We start from the raw sequence: 12,550 nt of genomic DNA, 5'->3' as shown, positions 1-12,550 counted from the left end.
AAAAATGGTATCTCTTGCAGGTATTCTTGCAGGTATTACCCACAGATGAATGGCATTTTCACCACATGTCCCAATTCTCCAGTACTGTGAGCTGCTGTCTTCTAGTAGTCTTGTTAACCACTTTCTCCCTGTACTCTTACCTGTGTTTGGAGGTCCTGGTTGTTATGCCTGATGCCTGAACACAAGCTGTTAAAAATGTTTTTTGGGGAAAGAGAAAACAAATTAGAAGAGCCATATTATATTTATTGTTAAAGGTCTTACTCATACAGCACTCACAGTACTCCACTTGCTGTCACCTCTAAGCAACACCACAAATTTAATTAATAACATATAAACCTAGGATGGCCACAGGTCATGACCCAACATGTTCCATATAGATATGCATACAACCAGAAAATGCAAAAGGATGAAGTTAAGATGATAAAGAGCAATTCTCCCAGTCTTCCAAAATTCTCTAGTTTCTAAAATTTGTTTTCAAAAAAGACATAAAACTTTGCCAGTCAGAAGCCCTCTCCATTCAGCTGGACAGAAAAGCTACATCCAGCACACATGGGGGAAATTACATGCTTGGTATATGCTCTAGACACCTGAAAATGCCACCAACCAACACTAACCTGATCTTGGGAGGCCAGAACTCCACCAGCTGCAGCAGCTGGCACACCCCTGTACCCAGGATTTTCTGCCTCTCTGTACAGTCACTGCTTTGGAGTCCAACCAGGAGGGCTGCTGCAAACCTGATGAAAGAAGACATGACAAGCAGGTATAGGCTGTGATATTATTGGTCTGCCTCTGCAAAAAATGCTGTGCTGCCAGCTGCCGAAACCCTGTCCCTTTTCAGCAAGGAAACAAACAGGGACCTACACCTCACATAAAATTCTGCTGTGGAACTAACAGAAGAGCTCCTGAGCTGTAAAATGTTAGACCTTAAAGGGAGGAGCCAGCATGTGGGGTATGATCAAGTTGATGTGCTGCATTAGTACATTAAGGATCATTGCAAGATTACAGTCTGGAAGATATATTGAACACAGCAGCAATCAGTAACTGAAAGAAAAAAAAAAAAGGCAGCTCAGTTTTCCCTTATTGTAAATAAAGACTTTTTTTTTTTTTTTTTTTTTTTTTTTTTTTAATGTAGAAGCAAGTATTTCCGGTCACATTCCACTCCTAAATAAAACCTGTATTTGGACACAAAACCAGACAGCTTTATAGAGGACAGCACTGTGGTTAGTTACCTGAGACTACAGGAATGGTAACTAATGTGCATGTGTGTTATGGCAGGTGGGCACAGTGCCATTCCAGAGGCAACAGATAGCAAAACACCTGTGTTTCCTAGGCAGTTGCCTCTTCTGTGAATATGTAACTTGAAAACAAACACATGCCCAAATGTGCTTGATAGCAGCCATCATAGGCTGTCCCAAAAGAAACCCGGAACAGTGTGTGACAACGTGTTAAAGCGCACACAGCAGCTTGCATTACAGCATCAGCAGGTGCAGAAAAAGCAGCAGATTAGCTGTATTATCCCTCCATGTACAGCAGCTGCTTCTGCTAACTACTTGGCCTCTGCAGGAAAGCAATGAGAGAATCAGAAGCTATCCCTGCCCTGAAACAGAATGCCACTAAGTGGTTGTTCAACACTGCAAATCATTCCAACCTGATTTTGTTCACCAAAAAACCCATGCACAGCCATGCAGGCTGCCAAACCTACTGTCTTTTCCCCACTTTGAGCACCCTCTGTGTCTTACAGCCATGAAAAACAGCTTTAGTGGGATTCATTTTACAAAAGGCAGCAGTGCTATAGAGTGACTATATCTAACCCAGCTAAATGGAAGTATGAAGAGGCATATTGTAATATAGCAGCATGAGAAACAAGGATACTCAGGGAACTATTTCTAAGAGAGTATCTTAAGGTTGCAATCAGTGAGGAGTCTGCTGTAACCCTGCAGATAGGAAGTCCAGAATCACAGTGCCTCTTCCACTGTGAGAAGACTATACTTGTTGATAAAGAAAGATGACTCAACACATATTTCTGTCCTGGTTCAGATGGGATAGGGTTAAGTTTCCCCAGCAGAGAAGGGGGAAGGGATCTCCAGGTGGGTTATTCATACCATGCTGATGTCAGGTCCAGGCGTGGGAGCACGGGAACTTTTTCCTTTGTGGCTTTGGTGACGGGGAGCACACGGTAGGCTGGCTGTATCCATTGCGGTATTTCTCTGTATATCTTTTGTCTTGCTTACTGTTATTGCCATTTATTGTTGTTATCATTGCTACTGTTGTTGTTCAGATTGCTTATTACACTGTTGTATTAAATTTCTTATTTTAACCCGGGGTTTGTGCCCTACTTGTGTCCAAAGGTGGGGGAGGGACAAGGGCAACATGGTCTCTGGTCCCGGCAGGGCTTAAACCACCACAATTTCTCAATAGGATGTTCTTTGATGAGTAGTCTTATCAAAGCTTTTATAGGAAACACTGCGTACCTAAAAAGTTTAAAATGCAATGTGACACAAGTTTAACATGTTTATCACTAAAACAAAATAAAAATTTTAAAGTAAATGTAACAAAGTGAAGTTTTAATGACATAAACATTAACGATCTATGCATTTTAACAAAAAAAGGATAAATCACAGATAGCAGGGATCTCCTCAGCTAGAAAGTTTAATTCTAAACCATACCATAACATGTTCTCTTTAGTGCTTAAAGCCACATGTATTATAAAATATTCCATTCTGTTTCATGAGATCATACATGCATTATTTAAATCACAAGAATGCCAGCATTGCCAAATTATAAATATGAAGTTATTTTAAAAATTCTGTGTCAAGCCACTCTGATTTTGCTAAGCATGTCTTAAAATATTTGATACTAAAACACACTGTTCCATCTACTAACATTTCATGGACCATTTGATAAATTACGAGGCAAATCTCTTTCATTATTCTATTTACAGAAATCATCTGTGTTCTCATGTTAAAAATAAACCCGCTATATCTTAAGTCCAAGGTCATGGGCTTTTAGAAACCAACAGAGTTTCAAGGTAGGCCTTTCCTGCCAACATGGTGCCTCCTTGCTTATCCATAATTATAACACCTAAGAACAACAGAAGTGGTTTTATAACTGAATTTTTGATTTAGAGATTCTTGTATAGAAAACTTTGTCACTGAGGATTAAAATATTTTTACACCTGTAACACCAGATTTTATTGCCTGATTAGTCTTGTTTTACTGTGGGAGATGTTAGCATTCACTATCAGCTGCTTCTACAGACCTAAACATAATGCAAGCATCCCCTGAATTTATTTCAACAGAAAAGACTCTTACCAATAAAACAGGTAGCATTTAGCTGTGTCAAAAACTATAGAAAGAATATACTTCAAGACACAGGGCATGAGCCAGAAACACCAGTAAACCCAAAGTGGAGTGCAGAGGGAGACTAAGTCATGTCTTAGGAATGTAGGGAAGATTTAACACTACACGGTTCACCCAGCATAAACATTTCAGCTGGAAGTATGAACTCTACAAAGCACATGTGGCATGGACAGATACTGCACACATAATATGTGTTCAACATTTTACTGAAGCTTATTTTACTTGTATAAACAATTTGCAAACAAGTTAAGTGGATAATGGACCTTATCAGGTAAGTTACTGTATATAAAAACTGCAGGATAGTAAAGGAATCCAAACGCCAAACACCATCCCGTCATCAGTCATACAGAAATACTGAATGCCTTCAAAGAGATTGACTATGTTCCCTCCCCCACAGTTTTCTCTTTGTTTCAGGCTCAGACTCATCCCTCGGCCCTTCACTCTGCCCCTAGAGCTACTTACTGTTAGATTTGGCAGCATACCCTACAGATATAATACACACTTTGTAACAAACTTATTAAGAAAAAAAGAGAAAAACAGTCCATATTCAAAAGTGGAATGTAAGCTAGACAGGAACTAAAACTTTGCCCTGTATTTTTTTCTCTCCCGTACCATTGCTTCTGCCTGCCTAGCAGTGGGGTTTGACCAAAGCCTCAGGCGTCAGCTGCATCCCCATGTTTCTGCCTTCTCGCCATTGCAAAAGGGCTTTGAATGACAAATAGCAAAAGACAAAACCAGTGGGCAGACATTTCTGGTGTTTAAAAGACTCAGGTAAAGTTGAAAAGTAAGTTGCTTTCCAATAACTTTTCAGAGTGCACGTCACCTTTATTTCAGAAGGCTGTATGAAGCCTGGAGAATGGGGGAAGTGATGACATGTCAGGAGGCAAGGAACTGAAAGTTCAGCATTTGAAAAGAAACTAGTTGAGAAATTGAAAATACTATTCTAATTTTCAGCTGAACACTTTAGCTGAAATTAAAACACTTTCGGCATTTAATGAATGCTCTGGAGACAGAATGCTGGGGTTAGAGTGTCAAACCATTGCTCCACCATTCTCATGAAGTTCTAAGTACTTTGGTGTGGCCAGTTTGGGGAGTGCCATTATCCTGTTTCCTGCTTTTTTTGATAGTCTCAGTTTCAGGTCTTAGGTGATTAGGTAAGATAAAGATCTTAACATTTTGCAATAGGTTCGAAAATATGATCCAGGAACTGATAAAATTAATAGACAAGCTAAAATGTTTGGCTTTTATCGTGTGATAATTCAAAGTGTGTTATGTGGTAACTAATGGTTTGGGCTTTACAATAGCTGAACTAACAGTATACAGACTCCTTGCATTCTCAGTAGTCTGCCAGCCAGCTTGGGAACATCAGGTTTGTTATTCCTAACAATTAATTTTCAAGATGATCTAGAAAGAAGAGTGGGGTAGAGGGAAAGAAAACTTCTAATTCTTTTTCTTAAAACTTCATGGACTTTACAAAAGCAAGACAAAACTTCTTTGCAGGTCAGCTTTTCAAAAATGTCTTGACCTCCTCCCTGTGTTCCTTACTTAAAGGCAGGACAGGCACAGCTGCCAAGTGAAAAATTCAGAAACGTCCATTAAACTCTCAGCTAGCAAAGCTCACTTTGCAATCAGTTGACAAGAGGTCTGAATAAAAATTGAAAAAAAAGTAATTACTACTTGATGTCCATGGGCTCAGGTAGATCAAAATTTCATATTCCAAGATTTCTGTATGTTGAAGTAATGCACTAAATTTCACCACCTCCAAAGCCCCAGCTCCATTTGGAATAATTCACATTCTTGTGAATACAAGTTGACTGTAACTATGAAACCTTTCTCCTTTGTTCCCCATGGAGATATAAATACAAACCTTTAGAGATACAGCAATCAAGAAGGATAATTTACTACAAAATTGAACCTGCAGATTCTCAGTATGTCTTTACGTGCAGCTAAACTGTAGTGAGAAACTCATTAGCTTTTAGCAGCTAAACTCAACCACTGCACTCTTGATCAAAATAGAAAAAAACTGGCACAAGTGGCTGATTCTCCAATCTGACAAATGCATTACAGCTTAAGCAGAAGAGTTGTCATTAACAATATAAATCTATGTACATACACTTGAGGACTGGATTAAACATTTAATTAGACCTGCTCATTGTGAATTTTATGTAATTCAGTAATATAGTCATTGATTGTGAAAGATACTTGACATCTGCCTGACATGTTAAACACTGCTTAACTCTCAGACAGCATGTTATCAGACTCACCCCCTTCTTCAGACACTCCAAAGATGACAGTTCCCTGCAACTGCAGAATTGCAAAGCCCATGAACAGGATGCACAGTAGCTTTATCATTTCCCTTTATATATTGAACACATCTCAAATTCAGCCCCACAGCCTATGAGCACAATCTTACATGTGTAAGTGAGCCAGAGAGACAAAGTGGTTTGCTGACCACTGTACAGTTTAAGTTATGAGGATGTGAGAATTATTACTTAGATTCTAAGTTGTTTTGCTACACGGATGCCAGAAAAGCAAGCTGGAGGTGTGCTAGACTTTGTGAACTGGAGAATGCGTCCTAGATTCTGCATTCATGTCTTTCTCTGTAATCAGCTAAACCTTTGGATATGAAGGCATCTAAAATAAAAATTTAAAAATATTTTTAAATCAAACCCCTAGATCTAGACAGCACATTTTTTGATGCTGTGGTTTATCAGTATTTCCATAGAACAAAACACAGGACCAAACCTTTGGGGCCATCTATGTGTCAGGAAACTGGTGGAACAAATGTGGTATAAATAACAAAATCAGGGATAGCTTACAGAGAGGGTAGTCCACTATCATCTACTTGTGTTTTGGTAGCTTACAGCTGTCTGTCATAAGAAAGTCATTGATTTGTTTTCTAGTTTGAGTGCTTCCTCTATCACTGATTCAGCTGTTCTAGGAGGCTGTTTTGTCAAAGAGCCCCAAGGAAGCAAGTGGCATATCCAACATAGTAACCAAACATGGAAGCAAGTTTCAGTGTCTCACTGAATCTGTAAAGCTTAGACCATCGATAAGAGTAACAGTGCACATAAAGAGCTCATTGCAAAGACAACTAGGCATATAGCCATAAAATTGCCAGAAGTGTATCTATGCAATGTGTTGTAGTGCTTAGTCCACATTGTCATAAGGAACAACTGAGTGAAAAAGAGAAAATCCACTTCCAAAACAGTATCAATACTATTCAAAAGAGTCTCAACTAAATTTAAATCAGTGCTTATACTTTCACTTGAAAGAAATCCAAAACCAGCATGTTTTTCTGTTCTGATTTATTTGCATATTTATTTTTATCCAGACAAGGAATGTTAGGTCACCTGTGCTGTCTATCTTCCTCCTTCCCACAGAAAGAGACCCAGCTGAGGGAAGAACAGAACTTCCTGCTCCAAACATAACTCCCTGAAGTGTGTTACCTGGAAGAAAACATATCTGTGACAAACCTGCCAATAACTTAATTTCCTGCTCAGTGATAACTAGCCTAATTTCTTACCAGACCAAGCAGAAGAAATCATGGAAGAAACAGACTTTTTCACAAAGCCAGATTCTCCCCTGCTGAGGTTAAATCTCCCTAATATAGGCAATTACTATCTGGGGGAGCAGACTGCCAGAGCTGGCATGTAATAACTGTGAGGTGCAGTCGGTAGGAGAACTGGCCTGTAAACAGCTGATGGTTTGGAGACTGGAACCCCACTGCTCTTACAGTCATATTATCACCCATCTTGAAGATTTTAAAATCTTTCTCCCTGTTTTGTTCATTTGTATGATTTTATTTTGTTTTCATATCCTTACCACTGTATCCCCAAATATTTCTGTCATCCTGTGATGCCCATTATTCTTGGCAGACATCCCTGGTGATTTCCTACAAGAATCAGTGGTGTCTATTCACGCCAGTGGAAACAGAAACATAACTGATGCTGGGGATTTTTCTAACATCTGGACCTACTTTGTCACAACATGATACATTAAGATTATTCTGCAGAAAAAAAAATATTGGCAGGCTTTTCAAAATCCACAGCTCTTTACCCTGTACTAAATTGCATTTCATTGTGGTACAAGTTCTTCTTTTTAATTATGAAACAGTGTTTTGGAAGAAATTCAATTTCTCCGGAGTCAGATCCATGAAAAGTAAGAAAATCTGCTGTGAGTAACATCTTCCTTTATGGTAAGCTGCTTTTGGGTAATATTGAGCCGATCACACATTATGCATATGAACAATTATCTTCCTGAATCTTTCAATATTTCTATTTTTTCCTTCTGACTGTGGAAATTGGATCATTGCAGTGCTTGTAAGATCTACCTGATTGCCTAGTGATTCATATTTATTTGGCATTTTTTCAGTGTCTATATGCATATTTAATATGCCTGCGGCACACATTTGTAATACAGTTATGAAAGGTATGATGCCTCCCTAAATGATTGTTTTAAGGTCATGATTGCACAACTTATTCTTCCATGATTAACTGAAAATGGAAGAAGTCACCATATAACAGTTTCTTTAAAGCTACCATCAACTGGACAGTGACACTGTCCTTCAGCCAGCAACTGCATACTCAGAGCAAAAGGAAAACATTGTCTGAGACTTCAGCTCCAAAGCAAGCAGTTTTCAAATGAAATATCTTCTTTTCTCTCATGGGTGAGTTTTCAGTTCTTATGGATATATCATCGGCACCAAAGCCCTGTCAGAACCGTTTTTCTATCACTAGTGCATGACTGTCCTGTAGCTGAGAATCAGGACCAGTATACTATCTCTACTAAACTGATTCTGCAATATTGCTGTTTACACCAGCTGCTGTCAAAATTAGCTTACAGCCTGTTTAAGACTTAAGTATACTTTTCACTACTTGGGTGTTTCTGCTGTACAGTTGTCTACATACCAGGTTATATCGATTTAACTCCTCCTCTTGTTTCCTTTTTTTTTACTATAGGGGTCTGAAATATCTTTATTTTCTGATTTTTATGGCACCCTGTGCTTGAATAGCAAATTCATTAATAAAGAGGAAAGAAAGACAAAACAAAAGAAAACACAAAACAAACAAAAACCACAGACACACCACACACACACCCCAAACAATAGGAAATTACCAGATAGTGTATAAATGCTCAGTTATTTAAGAAGAAGCAATTATTTCTATCAAGAAGGTCTTAATCATGAGTGGAACTCCATTCATTTCTACATATCTGAGCAGATAAATAGTAGCCAAGCGTTGCAAATAAAGCCACAAACTTGACCCTTACATAGATGGTCTTCACTGGCCATGCCAGTAAACATTCTTCTGTTTGCTGCTGATGGAAATTGCCTGTACCATTTGGTACTGAAAACAGAGAGCATTCTTGGTGCTATAGCTGTGCCTGTCTAAAGTATTAGTCCAAGAAAGTAGTTGCATTTTTATATTAACTGATTGTTTCAGATAAAGATGCAGGTAAACAAGTGAGCAGCATGGTTGGCAAAGGATTAAAAAGCAGAGAACAGCAGTATGGAGTAGAGTTATGATGGCAAACTCCCTAAGAGAATGAGCTTAGAGATCCCATGTATCTGACAAAGGTTGCGGCCGTGCACTGAGGTGAGGAAACAGGTCACTTTCATGACACTTCACAGTGAAAGAAGCAAGGGCACTTGCACCTCAAGAAGCGACACTGTGAAACACGCCTGAATGACAAAGTGAGGAGCCCTTCCTTCCTCTGACTCTGCACAACACCATGGACGGTAAGACCCAAGAAACCTTGAACCGCCTTTGTAACGCCAGCATTCCGTTTATTGGTAGTTACACCGAGATTCACAAAGCAGACTTTAGGATGACGAGGAAGGTCGCCCGCCACCCGTCCGCCGGTGCGTGGCGAGGGCCGCTGGACGGCGCGGAGGCGGCGGGGGGCCCGGCGGGCCGCGGGGCGGGGGGGAGCTGTCCGTGGTGCTGCCGCCGCCCCGCGCCCCCCGCCCCGCCCCGCGGCATCCCGCCCCCCCCCGCCCGTCCCGGCGGGGAGCTTGCCCGTCCTCTGTGTGCTGTCTTTGGAGGGAGCGTTCAAAGTCTCAACCTGATGCGAGCCTTTTTTTTTTTTTTTTTTTTTTTTAAATGAAAAAAGAAAAAAAAAAAAAAAAGACAAACCAGCCGGTTAAGGCGGAGGGTGGACACGTCGCAGCCGCGGCTCGTATCTCCCTGCAGTCTCTCCGCGCCGCTGCGCCCACTGCCTGTTCACAAGTGTCCGTGCCAACGCAGAAGGCCAGGCAGAGCCCGCAGCTCACCCTGGGAGAAGGCGGGGAGGATCGGCCGCCGCCTCCTGCGCCTCGGGTACCGGTGGGTGTCCGGGGAGAACGAGGGCCCGCTGACACCCGCGGCCTCGTTAAATAAAGCCTTTTGCTCCCTTTGCTCCTACCCTCTTCTCCTCCGGGGGTGGTCAGGCACGAGTTAAGACGCTGATGCCCTTAAGAGAGGGCCGGGGGAAAAAAGGAAAAAGAAAAGAAAACAAACCCAAACAATGGAGAGGCGGCCTGGCCGCCGGACGCTCGCCGGGAGCCCGTCCCGCTCGGCCCTCAGATGGCAGCGCAGGGCGCTCCGCCGCGGTGACGGTGACATCGGAGCGGGGGCGAGGCGGGGCCGGCGGGGCCCGGGGGCCGGGCCGGGGCGGGCCGGGGCGGAGCGGTACCAGCTGTAAGGAGAAAACAAGCCGCGGGCGACTCCGACGCGTCCTCGCAGGTGGAGACGGCCCCGGCGACGGCCCCGCGAAGGCAGCTCCGGACTGGGGCCGGGCAAGCGGCGGGGCCGGGCCGGGCGCTCACATGGTCAGGGCGCTGCCCGAGGGCCGGGACTGCCGCCAGCCCCGGGCGGCGCGGGGCGGCCGAGCGGCGGCTGCAGCGCTCCGCGGTCCCCGGGCGCACGGCGGGTGTGAGGCCGGGGCGGGCCGGGGCATGGGGCGGCGGACGGGCGTCACGGCAGCCGACGAGCTGGCCAACGCCGCCGCCCGCGGCGACCTGCAGCGCCTGAGGGAGCTGCTGGACGGCGCGGCGGACCCCAACGCCGTCAACTCCTACGGCCGAACCCCCATCCAGGTAGGGAGGCCGGGAGGTTGGGGGGTGCGGGTGGCAGGGCGAGGGCAACGGCCTGTCCGGCCCGGGGAGCTGCGGCGGCCCCCCCGACGGCTGCCCTCGACTGCTATCGGAGCGGCACGGCAGTTCCTCACGCCTTTCTGGAAAGGAGAAAGTCTTTGACGGCCGCAACAGAGAGGTTTTATTCTTAGCAACCTTGGACTTTATTTTAACCCACTGAGATAGGATGACTCAAAACCGAGAACTTCAATGCTCATCTCGCAATAAACGTGCAATGAAAAAGTAACGAGTCACCTTTTCAGAAAGAATTATCCTTTCATCATACGTCATCTTCTGCCTTATACGACTATTAGTATTTTTCTTCTCCTCTCCCATGAAAAAAAAAAAAAAAAAAAAAAGTTTTCACTGTCTCCGACAATATAACTTCACCTTACAAGCAGAAACACCCGGGTACGACAGCCTTGCGCAACAGACCCTGCAGGTAGCCAGCTAGCAGTCCCTGTGAGGCTCAGTCTGCCCACATTTTACAGTCGCGTGGACGTGTACATAGATGTAGTGCGCGGAGGAGCAGTAGATACTAGATTTATAAGGCTAAGTTAATTTCCGAGGTAGCTCTGTCCAGCTTCTTAAATTTTCAAAATAAAACGAAATGGGAATGATCTGAGAAGCTATATGTAAGTTTTATGTCCGGTGCCTGCTAAACTCTCTCCTACAAAATGTCGGTGCATCATTTCACTCAAAACACGTATCTGATGCCGTCCTCCGGCACGTGTTTTTTCTGCACCTTTACGCATCAGGAATATAGCTGATGCGCCGGACACGCTGCCAGGTGCGCTGGGGAAAATGCAGCTTGGAAAACGGCGAGCCCGAGGGTGAATTCTCCCGGGAGTTTTGGTGCTGCACCGGGCAGGGGCCTTAGGCTAAAGGTGCGTGTTGGGTCTCTCCTGAGGGCGAGGGAAGGGCGGCTGCCGCGCTGCAGCGAGGACGGATTCCCTTGCACACGCGCGTACCCTTGCCAGGGACCTCCTGGAAAAGCGTCCCGGGTGAGAGTGGGTCGGCGGCAGCCCCCGGGAGCCGTTCTGCGGTGGCCGTTGCAAAGTGGATTGGGACTCGCCCTCAGTTCCTGCGAGGGTGCGCCGGGCGGGGAGAGCACCTTCTCCCGGTCCCTTCACCCCGCGCCTGCCGCCCCCTGGCCGCCTCCTGTCGCGGAGCCGCCCCCGGTGCGGGTCCGCACGCCCCGGCCCCGACGCAGCTCTCGCGATGCTCTGCCCCGCCGTGTCCCGCGGCGTGGAAAAGGAAGATTTTTCCCCCGTTACGCAACGGTCCCTCCGGGTCCGTGCTCTCCGCCGCTCGCGAAGCCTTCGGAGCTGATCTCTAGGCTTCACCCGCGGATTTTCCACTCAAGCGGGGCTGAACGGGAGCGCATGGGCGGCGGGCGGGCGGGCGCTGACGCTGTCTCTCCCCGCAGGTGATGATGCTGGGCAGCCCGCGGGTGGCCGAGCTGCTGCTGCAGCGCGGAGCCGACCCCAACCGCCCCGACCCGCGCACCGGCTGCCTCCCGGCGCACGACGCGGCCCGCGCCGGCTTCCTGGAGACGCTGGCGGCGCTGCACCGCGCCGGGGCGCGCCTCGACCTGCCCGACGGCCGCGGCCGCCTCCCCCTCGACGTGGCGGCGGGGGGCCCGCACGGACCGGTGGCCCGGTACCTGCGCCACCCGCCGCCCCTCGCCTAGCCTCCTCGTGGGTGGTGTCATCCGTCGGTGGTTCCCCCACCCCTAATTTATTTCCCGCGCCCGCCTCGGGAGACACGAAGTCGAGCAGCACTCACGCACCGGACCGCATCTCCCCTCTCGGATGCACGAAGGACCAGCGGGATATGTATTGTTTTGTACGCTGTATTTTGCACATGTCTGTATGTTATCCTTCAGCTGAAACGCAACGACCCTCCGCACACCTCTATTTTTCACGCGAGAGTCCAAACACTGTGAAGAGAAATAAATATGAAGGAAAACTCTCGCACAGAGATGGCAAAATAAACCCTTCGTGTTTTGACAGGACAGCGTCTGGGTTTTCTGTTTACCCTCGTCCCCGGGGCTCCCCGCTCGCACGTCCCAGCT

At 45.7% G+C, this 12,550-nt stretch overlaps 1 protein-coding gene across 1 annotated transcript; it reads left to right on the top strand.

Annotated features, from left to right (window-relative positions):
- The first annotated feature begins 10,174 nt into the window (after positions 1–10,174).
- On the top strand, positions 10,175–12,166 carry LOC141973602 (cyclin-dependent kinase 4 inhibitor B-like). The gene is made up of 2 exons (XM_074932352.1): positions 10,175–10,437; positions 11,903–12,166. The coding sequence occupies exons 1-2, from the start codon at positions 10,297–10,299 to the stop codon at positions 12,164–12,166; spliced, it is 405 nt and encodes a 134-aa protein (XP_074788453.1). The 5' UTR covers positions 10,175–10,296.
- The last annotated feature ends 384 nt before the right edge of the window (positions 12,167–12,550 follow it).

The sequence above is a fragment of the Athene noctua genome, chromosome Z (genome assembly GCF_965140245.1).
Source record: "Athene noctua chromosome Z, bAthNoc1.hap1.1, whole genome shotgun sequence".
Lineage (NCBI taxonomy): Eukaryota > Metazoa > Chordata > Aves > Strigiformes > Strigidae > Athene > Athene noctua.
This window is presented reverse-complemented; position numbering and strand designations above follow the sequence as displayed.

Excerpts from the sequence above, each read along its gene's own strand:
- LOC141973602 (XM_074932352.1), top strand. The coding sequence starts at position 10,297 with ATGGGGCGGCGGACGGGCGTCACGGCAGCCGACGAGCTGGCCAACGCC. Across the intron at positions 10,438-11,902 it reads ACGGCCGAACCCCCATCCAG|GTGATGATGCTGGGCAGCCC; the intron begins GTAGGGAGGCCG and ends CTCTCCCCGCAG.